Here is an 11,279-nt window from a genome sequence, read left to right as displayed (position 1 = left end):
ACATTTACTGTTCAATATGTTGCAGTTTTACACACAAGAAAGTGAGCAACTTAAGCTTGACGGACATGTTTTGCATCTAGCGTCTCACGTTCATCTCAGTAAGCTAGCAAGAGTTCACAACAGACAACTTCCGTGTAGGCTACTTCAAAATAAAAGCACTTCCTGTGACGGTTCGCAGTAAAACTAAATTACTGTTAAACAAATAAGGTTGTGTACCTTTTCACATGTCAGCTGTAAATCAAGTACCGTAAATAATGTAAATAGTGTGTTTTAATCACACTTTGATTTACCATTTCCTTTATACTGTTTTAAACTAAACAACATGAATTTCTTAGTCAAGTGCTTTAAACAAACATTTCACAACAGGCAACAAAACAAAAACAACAACAAAAATATGGTGTTTTTTTATTAAACCATGTAAACCTATTCTGATATAACCACTAAATACAATTATGTACCTGAAAATGAGCATGATATGAGCACTAAAGCATTTAAACTAAGTTTTGTGTTGGAGTTTGTAACATTCCAAAATCTTAATTTTGACATAAAGATTTTCATTTTCACTGTAAATGCGTATCGGTTCCAAATATCAGTTATCGGTTTCATTAACTACTAATAGTAATACTAATAGTATCGGTATCGGCCTCTAAAAACCAGTATCGGTCGATCTCTAGCAGCCCTAAGGAAATGTGGGACTGACTCTGTCTGACTCTGTCTCCTTGTTTTCAGTGTCCCCTGCAGCAGAGCGGCTGCGCCACATCCTGGGGGAGGATGACAACACCCCGACACCCACAATATTCACCGAGATGGACACACTGCAGAACGAGGGTGGCGAAATAGAGTGGAAAGAGTCTGCGAGGTACATACACGGACGCACACACAAAACACGCAGGCGCCTGAGGGTCAGAGCTTTCATTAGTTTAGGATTTGGGGTCACCTTTGACGGGATTTAAAGGGGGAAGGTTGAGACATTACAGGACTTCAGCACTACATGTGATTAAAGCTACAGTTTAGATTAAACAACGGCACCCTGCTGGGCAGCGGTGGGAGAAGTATTCAGATCCTTAAGTACTGATACCACACTGTAGAAATACTCTGTTACAAGTAAAAGTCCTGCATTGTAAATGTTACTCAAGTAAATGTCTGTATCATCAGGAAAAAGCTACTTAACCCTTGTGTTGTCTACCCGTCAACCATGCAGCGTTTTGTTGTTCTGGGTCAAAATTGAAACTTTTTTTCAACATTTTGGACGTCTTTTTCGACCCATTTTGTTGCGTTTCCATCGATGTTTTTGTCACTTTTTCCCCAACGTTTTTTTCTGCATCTTTTGATGTTTTTGTCACTTTTTTCAACGTTCTTTTATAAAAAAAAAAAAAAAAGGAACAAAAAAAAAAAAATTCAAATGCTATGAAATTGAATAAAACTTGTGAAGAGCGTTGTAGGGAGCAATCCACGTTATTTCATTTGAAAATCTGGTTGAAAGAAACCCAAATTTCTGATATAGAAACATTTTGAAAATGGGTCAAATTTGACCCGAGGACAACAGGAAGGGTTAAAGTATTAAAAGTAAAAGTACTCACTGCAGAAAAGTCCTCCCATTGTAGAAAGAGTAGAGGATCCAACCAGCTGTGTGTTTAACGGTCTGATCATCTCAGCTGGACTTGTAGCCGTTATATTGTCGGCTAGTTTACTTTAGAATAAAACATCAGATATATAAACTACATGTGTTTAGTGTGCAGTAATCTTAATGTGTAAAGTAACTAGTAACTAAAGCTGTAACAGATGAATGTAGCGGAGTAACTAAAGTAACTAGTAACTAAAGCTGGAACAGATGAATGTAGCGGAGTAACTAAAGTAACTAGTAACTAAAGCTGGAACAGATGAATGTAGTGGAGTAACTAAAGTAACTAGTAACTAAAGCTGTAACAGATGAAAGTAGCGGAGTAAAAAGTCCAACATTTCTCTCTGAAATGTAGCTGAGTAGAAGTAGAAAGTGGCATGAAAAGAAAAGACTCAAGTAAAGTACAAGTACCTCAACATTTGGACTGAAGTACAGTAGTGGAGTAAATGTACTTAGTTACATTCCACCACTGGTGCTGGTTGACACTCCTGAACTTGAACAAATCAAATCATCAGAGACGAAAAAGTCTGGTTTAGGAACCGGTATCGAAGTCACGGTATTGGTATCGAAAATGTTTGAACGATAGCCAGGCCTAGAGCCAAGCAACTGTTATATCAAAGTTTTGTTTACTTGCAAGTAGAATCACTTACCAGTACTCGCAGCACAAGTACAGAAAGTGACTGCCGTAAGCCTCAAACAGTAGCTTATTTATGTGTGAAATACAATCATAACAGAATTTGATGTCGTCAGTAGTCTATCTTGTCAGTTTCGATGTCGTCTCCTCTATCTGGTCAGACTCGATGGCGTCCCCTTTATCTGGTTAGAGAGACGCATGTTCTGTCCTCGGGCCCCAGTCAAGATAGCCAATGACTCCATGTTATGTTGGGGGCAAGTAGTGTTATGGTTTCTTACTATGCAAATAGTTTAATTTAACAGAGAGAGAAGAATAGTAATCACTATAATAGTATTCTATGCAAACAGTTTAATAAATAACAAGAGAGAAAGTATGTATCATAATTTTCCCTAACAGCCACTTTCTCCTCCCCCCGTCTCTGCAGGTGGGTGAAGTTTGAGGAGAAGGTGGAGGAGGGCGGAGAGAGATGGAGCAAGCCTCATGTGTCCACGCTGACCCTCCACAGCCTGTTTGAGCTCCGGACCTGTCTGCAGACAGGAAGCATCCTGCTCGACCTGGAGGGCTACTCACTGCCTCAGATCGTTGGTGAGTCCCCCGTAACCTGACTCCTCCAGGTGGATTGCTTCGCATTTGCTCGGCATATCCATCTGGGAACTTTCCGTTGGAGAACTTTTGGGAAGGGGCGAAAATACTGGTTAGCTGATTGGATAAACCATCTGTCTATCACCACCTATGTTGGTGATAGACGGGCCAAATCAACCAATCAGATCAACGATATATCAAACTCTTGCCGAAACCAGTTGGGAGAAGAGCAACATCTTTTCCTCCGAGAAAAGCCTCCAGCGCCGTTTTTTGCTCTTCTTTCAACGAAGGAATACTTTCTAATTCGGATAAAACTTGTGCGATAGCTACGCTCATCTCATCCGTGGAAGCCGCCACGTTGTTTAGACTGAACAGTCGCTTCTCGTTGCGTCAGCGTCACACCTAAACCCGCCTCAAACCAATGCTGATTGGTCGGTCCTTTGGCGAACGGCTCCAAATTTTCTCTGTCTCAAGATGCCAGACTGATCTGTGAGTGAAAAACTGGAGCTCTGAGATCAGGACGGTCTCACGAGGCTAATGGCCACGGTTTCCCCCAGAAAACTTTTATGAGGGCCTGGCTCGAGTCAGTCACAGACTGACGACCCGAGAGTTTCTGAGATAACAGAATCATGGAAGGAATCGCAAAATTGAGAGTTTCAAAAAGCTACAAGACAGATTCCACAGGGCCCTACATTAAAGCTATGTCCCAGTTCAGGGGCTGCAGCCTTTCGGATGGTTGCATTCGTAGACGATTGTGTCACGCCGGCACGACGAAGGCTGTCCCATTTCATTTCATTTCATTTCGAAGGCTCCTTCAAATGCGGTCCACAAATGCGACACCCTTTTACAGAATTCGGGGGACCCAACGGTTGTATCCTTCGGTAGCCCCGGGATTCCCAACATTCATTTCGGCATTCAATCAGACGCACAGGCAAACACAAACGCTAACAACCAATATTGTGTTTTTTTTTTAATTTTCGTTTGTTATTTCATTATTAAATTGACTTCTGAGAATGTTTTAGGCGAGAAATGAACTGTGTAGATGTCAAATATAGGCACTGTATTTTTACAAATATTTACCATGTGAAGCACTTTGTGACTTTGTCTGTAAAAGGTGCTATATCAAATAAATGTATTATTATTATATTATATTCAACAACGGTATCACATATGTTCCTCATATCGTGCAGCCCTAGTTCAATCCATGCAGAATCCCCTTTATGTGTTCATGTGAATTCACCTGGGCTCTGAACTCTGACTCCAGATGAGATCGTGGATCGGCAGATAGCTGATGGTCTCATTCCTCCGGATCTGAAGGAGAAGATCAGCTTCGTGTTGCTCAGGAAGCACCGTCACCAGACCAAGAAACCGATCCACCGCTCGCTGGCAGACATCGGAAAGTCCTCCAACGCTGCATCCAGTGAGTTTGTGCGCCGTTTCTGTTTACTTTTCAACCACCAATCACCAAAAGCGATGTAACTTTCTAATTCAAATCCCGATGCCTCCTTTTGTTTTCTGCCCCTATGATCACCGCCTGTTACACCTTTGCTCGTAAAAATCACCTCCTCTGTGCTCATCGTTTTCACATCTGCTGCTGCTGCTGCTGCTCTGTCAGACCGCAGTCCTCAGGTTAATCTGAAATATAGCACTAATTCAGCTTCTGGAATCCACCGCTCCACAGAAGACCTACACTCTCGGCAGCCAAGCAGCCTTAGCCACCTGCGTGAGTCTGAACGCACCACACAAACACACAAACACACACACACAGATAAAGTTCTTCCTATTTAGTAAGAGCATGTGAACCGAGTGGAGGGTGAGAATTTCCGTTCCTCGCTCACAGAGCTGTATGTTTGCCCCGCTCAAATCACTCCTTCTTCAAAAAAAGAAAAAACCTGCGTTGTATTTTAAAGAGCCCCTGTTACTGTATACTCATTAGCAGCATCATGTATGTACTCTTGGGGCGATCAGGCACGTATGTACGCTTCACGGGCTATACACTTACGCGCCCAGTGTGTTTTCACTGTAAGCCTCTCACATGGTTTCATTTAAATAACTGTTCATACTTGTAGTGCGTTTACTTAAAAACGTAACCCAACACAAGCGGCGAAGAAAAAGTTACACACAAACATAATCTGCTTTGTGAATAATTTTCAAAAGAAGAAAATCAAGCCGTCAACACATTTTTTGGGCCTTTATGACATTCACAATGTGTTTTGGCAAGAAACATTGCATGTAAACGTAAGTTTTAAAGAGGATTTCGAGTGCAGGACTTTTTATTCTAATAGAGTATTTTAACATTGTCCTATTGAGTACTTCTTCCAACGATACACACTCAACATTTGCAGCTATTGACCTAAATTTCAAACTTTCTCACTTCCTTAAAGGGATACTTCACTGATTTAGCATTAAGCTTTGTATCAGTAGAAACCCGGTAGTATTGTTGAATGACCGTGCTTCCCTCCCTCATGTCCCCCTGAGACGAGAGATCTCTGTATTGTGGGTCTGGAAAAAAGCCTCTTATGATGCATAAATCGTCACTTTGCGTCATAAGAGGCATTTTTGCCCAGAGGCTATGGACTAAAGCCAGTAGTAGGAGTTACTTCCGCATGTTTCCAACCCGCCCAAACCCGCCCAGGGGGTTGGACTGTTGGCTTTCCCTGAGTATTCCCGAGGCAAAACGAAGGTCAGCCATCTTGAAGCATGGCTAACAGGCTCCGTCTTTTCAACAGAAAACTTTTACAACAATTATGTGCATTCAAACTACCGCACAAGTGTACCACCGGGATACATTGGTACAGATCGGAAAATATGAAGGACACTTTATTGCAGACGGAATACTCGACACACTACGCGAGCTTCGCCTGCTACGGAGACCAGCACCTCAGCCTGCGGTGTCGCCCGATACCGCTAGCCGGGGAAAGGGACCTCGACAGCAGTGTGCAGGAGTGGAAAGCAGCTAGGTTCGAAAGCTATCACTAGCCGGCCACCTGTTCCATCAATCCTGCTTGCAAGTGTCCGCTCATTAGACAACAAACTGGACTACATCCAACTTCAACCACACTCCCAACGCGAGTTCAGAGACTGCTGTGTTTTTGTTGTTGTGGAAACAACAGTGTACCGGACTATCAGACAGACGGAATCTGCGGCGGAGTGGGACAAAAAAATCTACCGGGGGTCGGGGGAGAGATGAATGTTCGGAAATAAGAGGTTGCTGTGGCCCGCCGTACAGGTTAGTTTGACCAGCGGGCAGCAGCGGTGGCCGGAGCGGGCAGCTGCGGCGGCTGGAGCGAGCAGCTGTGGCAGCCAGAGCGAGCAGCTGCAGCAGCCGTAGCGGGCAGCGGCCGGAGCGGGCGATCACGGGGGGACATCCTCAGCAGTGAAACGCGAACGGGGGCTGGCTAGCTAGGTGGAAAGCTAACGCTAGCCGGCAACCTGTTCCATCAATCCTGCTTGCAAGTGTCCGCTCATTAGACAAAAACTGGACTACATCCAACTTCAACCAAACTCCCAACGCGAGTTCAGAGACTGCTGTGTTTTTGTTGTTGTGGAAACAACAGTGTAGCTGACTATCCTGCCTGTTTCTCTGTCGCCGGGTAAGAGTGGAGATGAGCTGTGTTAACACGGACTTGTGCAGAAATGAGCTGCTTGTATCCAACGAAATGCTAACCGCTGGTGGAGTTTGTGACTATTAAATGCCGACCATTCTACATTCCACGCAAATGTACGACTGTGTTTATAATCGTGTTTACAGTCCACCAAGCGCTAATGCTAGTATGCGTTAGCTGAACTTTACGGAGCATATGTGTGTGCACTAGCTAAATGTAGCCTGTTTCGTATGTCGTTTTTATATAAGGTTGTTTTTATATATTTTAAATGTGTAACACCACTTGAGCCACGGTGAAACGTTGTTTCGTGTAAATGGTTCAAATGACAATAAAACACATTTGAGTTGAATGCTGCCTCACTGTCTGTCTGTAAACGGTAGGCGTGGCTTGGGAGTGGAATCTAAAGCAGCGAAGCAAGTGCATTCTGGGATTTGGTGTCTTTCATCCATCCATTTTCTGGCTTATCTCGGCCTAGAAGGCAAGAATTTCTATACTTTTTTCACATTTCTACTACATAAGTGACCCAATTTAAAGATATATTCGTCTTTCCAACGGTGAAATATCCCTTTAACTTTTCTGCTTATTCTTTTTATTTTTTTTTAACACACATAAATAACTGATCCCAGCTAACTCCCTGCTGCTGCATGATTTCAACACTTGGGATGGCTTAGTGCACACGTGTCAAACTCAAGGCCCGCGGGCCAAATCCGGGACCTTGCTAATTTTGATCCGGCCCTTACATACATTTAGGTTCACAATACATTTTGGCCCACCTAATTTTTGTCACTTCTCAGTTTTTTTTTTACATTTTTGGTGCTTTTTCCAAACGTTTTTGGCATTTTCTTTGACTATTTTGTCGACCAAACTGTAAGTGAGAAGACTATATGAGACATGCAATAATACAGTCAAAGATATTTGACTTTTCCCGTGACATAAAAGCAATAAACTCTATGTCTGGCCCTTGATGTGCTTCTCATTTTCTAGTGTGGCCATTAGGGGAGTTGAGTTTGACACCCCTGGCTTAGTGTGTGTAACTAATCACTATGAATACAATGTGTTGGCCATATTGTAAGTTTACTTAAGAGATCATGGTCATATTGTGTGCACCTCGGCTAATTTCTTTCGTGAATCTAACTGGGTGAAAAGGATTAGGAAAGGCTCTGTGTGGTATGTTCTTGTTCTCTCTTTGTTCAATTTCATTTGTTCCCAAATCTGCTTTGAGAAAGAAAAAGGAAAAAAAGGGGGAAATTACTCATTAAAATATAATCCCCCCACAGAAACAACTTTTCATTGTGAAATTCTGGCACACATTGCAGACTTATAACCCTTTTAATTGGATGAAATTTGCATTTGTTTACTCGGCTATTAAAGAATGAACTCACTGAGAAACTTCTTTTTTTAAACCTAGGATGGCAAATTGTGTGTTTAAAAATATCAAATACAAGTGTGTGTGGTTCATTTGCAGGTCAAGCCCAGAGCCGAAGCATGAACGATATTTCGGACACGCCAAGCACAGACCAGGTAACTGTTATGTTCAATATTAAATGTGTGTGTGTGTGTGTGTGTGTGTGTGTGTGTGTGTGGGGGTGCTTTTGTAGGGTTCAGCTTCCACTAGGCTATATCCTTGACGTTCCACTTCCGGGATTGCGGCTTTTCTCCGGCTCTTAGCGCCACCCAAGGCAATTCTGATTGGTTTAAAGAAAGGCCAATAAACCAGAGCATGTTTTCCTCTCATCCCCGAATGCTATGAGGAGTAGCCAGACCCTCCCCCAGCGCGCTTTGGAGAAAAAGTCGCCTTTTTCGAGACCTTTTTGAATGGCGGTTACGATTTCGGCTCCTAACGATCACAAAAACAAATGTAATCGAGAACAACGTATTATTTTGATTTGTTTAACTGTTTCCCCGTTTTTAAACTTGAATAAATGCAACAGCTTTCCAAAAGTCAACCAGTCATCGTGTTAAATAATTGCGGTTTCAATACTTGACCATAATCGAGAAGCCCTAGCATCCTCAGGGTAATTTCCCCGGACTTTCTCAGACAAAGCTCCTCCAGAGTTTTTTAAACGTTGAGAAGTTGTTCTCGTGACAAGTAAACTGAACCTTTTATGTGTAAAAATATAATGAATTAATATCTGCATATTAAACATATTCAGCTGTGCCTTTACACGGTCACCCTGTGAGCTTTTATTGATTTATAATCAGCTAATATCCTGTTGCCTTTGGGAGAATAACGATTATTTCAGTTGTGTGCACAGATAACATGAAGATAACAGATGGCATGAAGTGAAATATCCCTCTCTATTTATAGGTGTGAGTCTGTGGGTGTTTTGTTTTTTGCATGTTGCTTTTTTTCCATTTTTATTTGAAATAGGAACAGATGCTAAGACATAGACATTTGTGCAACAAATCTCCAATGTACAGCATCACAGCATTTACTGTATAGCTATTGCTAATTTCTAATACCCGTCCCTAAAAGGGCTTTTAAACAGTCATAAAAACAAATTGCCCATATTATGAAAAAAACACTTTTTGGCGGGGATTTGGGGTGTTATTTTGTGTCTCTGATGCTTCCACACGCATACAAACTTGAAAAAAAAAACATCCATGCTGTTTTGAGTGAGATACGGTTTCTGAACGTGTCCTGCCTTCAGTCTCCGGGTGAGCTGGTCAACATCTGCACGGCTTTCTACGTCACTAGCCGAAACGAGGTGGCTAACTGGCAAAACACTGCTACAACACACACAAGTTCACCCTAATCTACAAAAGAACTATTTCCATGTCCCTGTTCTGCAGGTATTCCACGCAAAGTTGGAAGTCGTTTAGAAGAAGTCTCCCAGCTAATCCTGCCTTGTACTACTGAAGTTAGAGAAACAGCTAGCTAGCTGATGTGATCCTTACCTAGCTACTGAGCATGTGCGACTCGCAACAAAGATGGAACAGAAGTGAGAGGTCTCACTCTGTAGCTAAAACAGAGAGCTCAACACACAGGGTGAAAAGAGGAGCTGCAGCAATGTTCAGTACAACAAGAATATGGTGTTTTCTGAAAATTAAACCATGTAAACCTATTCTGGTACAACCTCTAAATACAATTATGAACCTGAAAATGAGCATAATATGGGCACTTTAAACATTGCCTCATTAAGGTGTCTGGATGTAACTTTCAGTTTGTGTTGATTCTAGCGGCCGCTTTGGACAAAAGCGGTGGTGTTTTTACCACACCTGCTCTTTTCTTTATGGTGCTGTATTGCCCACTGTATGCATGTTTTGCTCAGACAGAAAATCATTCATTTAACAATAAGAGAATACGTTACAGATCCACTGGTCTGTAATGGTTGCATCATGTCACAGAGAGCCTGAGGAGCCCGTTCATGGAGGCACTTCCAGATGAGATTGGAATTTGCAAATGCAATGTAGTTGTCAAATCTTAACACGTTCATATGTCTCCGGACGTGACAATGATGTGATCTGGTTGGCCTTTTGCCTAATATTTTTAATGCACGATTTTGTGTTTGTGTGTAAAACACAAACACAAAGTTGAGACTTGTTTTACGTGGAGGCACACAGAGTTTGTTAATCCCTCTAATCCACACAGCCTGGTAGCTGTTGAGTTGTGTTTGTGCATGTGCCTGCATGCGGGTTTCTACTTATGAGCGTGTGTTAGTGTGCAGATTTCTAAGCTTCTGTTGTTTCTCTGAGCTTAATTGTTATTATTTGTTCACAGAAGCTGGCACGGCACCTCCATCTTTCTTTGAGACAACCAATATGAACGCTCATACAGTACAAGTACAAGACGTCGTAACATGTACTGTGGTGCCTACTAGGGGGAGACAGATGGCAACTGAAATAGATTATTCTTTAAAGGGTTATTTCGGGGGTTTTCAACCTGGACCCTATGTTCCTATGTTTTTGTGTGTGAGTGACTGATAGGAACAACAATCTTTGAAATTGGTCCAGTATTAAGTTTGAACGCTGTAACCGGCAGCCACAGACCGGGCTGCAATGAAACCCTATGGGGCAAATATGCATCATCAATTTGGTCCACTAAAAGGGCTGTTTTCGCCGCTGACAGGCTCAGATTATTATTCTAAGTGTCTGACAACATTATGGAAAGGATCCCTTCAGAGATTGACCTTTAAAACCTCTTTGAGACCTTTCTGTTTATCCAGAAACAGCTCTGAAGTCGCTAGCGCTAAACCCACCAGACTCCATTTAAAAAAGCAATACTTTTAGCGTGTATAGAGCCAACATATTTTCACATTTAAATCAGTAAACTATGTGTTTATTTCAACCAAAACTAGAGTAGTGATGGTTGTAAAAGTGGAAAGAGGACCCAAAACGGCTTTTCATAGTTTTATTTTGTTTCTGTCGACTTTGAATGAAGTTAATTTTACGATGCTAAAACTACTGTTTATTTACATGGAGTCTGGTGGGTGTAACAAACGCAATTTGACGGATGTTTTTACTCTTTAACAGAAAGGTCGACCTCCTTAGAAATCCTTTCCATAATGTTGTCAGACACTTAGAATATTAATCTGAGCCTGTCAGTGGCAAAACGAGGACTTTTGTGAAGGTAAATACAAGCTGGACAATTGCCCTATTAACTGACATTGTTGCTTGTTTCACCGCTGCCGACTGCAGCGATCTCTCTCAATACTGGATCAATGTCAAAGGTTGTTGTTCCCATCAGTCACTTAGACACAAAAACATAGGAACATAGGGTCCAGGTTGAAAAAAACAGTAGTTACCCTTTAATTAGTCAATAGCGTGAGAGATTAAAATGTCTTGTTTGTGGTTTCTTAGGACCAAGAAGTTGTGGGAGAGTGAATGAGGACCAGTT

General features: G+C 42.0%; 1 protein-coding gene across 1 annotated transcript in view; it reads left to right on the top strand.

The window, feature by feature from the left end:
• Nucleotides 1–729: 729 nt before the first annotated feature.
• Nucleotides 730–11,279, top strand: part of slc4a5b (solute carrier family 4 member 5b) — a 42,709-nt gene continuing 32,159 nt past the window's right edge. Inside the window, exons 1-5 of the mRNA XM_078271990.1 lie at nucleotides 730–859; nucleotides 2,680–2,840; nucleotides 4,102–4,257; nucleotides 4,453–4,560; nucleotides 7,908–7,963. Coding sequence (XP_078128116.1) covers nucleotides 807–859; nucleotides 2,680–2,840; nucleotides 4,102–4,257; nucleotides 4,453–4,560; nucleotides 7,908–7,963 — 534 coding nt within the window. The 5' untranslated portion in view covers nucleotides 730–806. The remainder of the gene's footprint in view (nucleotides 860–2,679; nucleotides 2,841–4,101; nucleotides 4,258–4,452; nucleotides 4,561–7,907; nucleotides 7,964–11,279) is intronic.

The sequence above is a fragment of the Sander vitreus genome, chromosome 16 (assembly GCF_031162955.1).
Source record: "Sander vitreus isolate 19-12246 chromosome 16, sanVit1, whole genome shotgun sequence".
Classification (NCBI taxonomy): Eukaryota; Metazoa; Chordata; class Actinopteri; order Perciformes; family Percidae; genus Sander; species Sander vitreus.
Note: the sequence above shows the minus strand (reverse complement) of the source record. Positions and strands in the feature narration are given on the sequence as shown.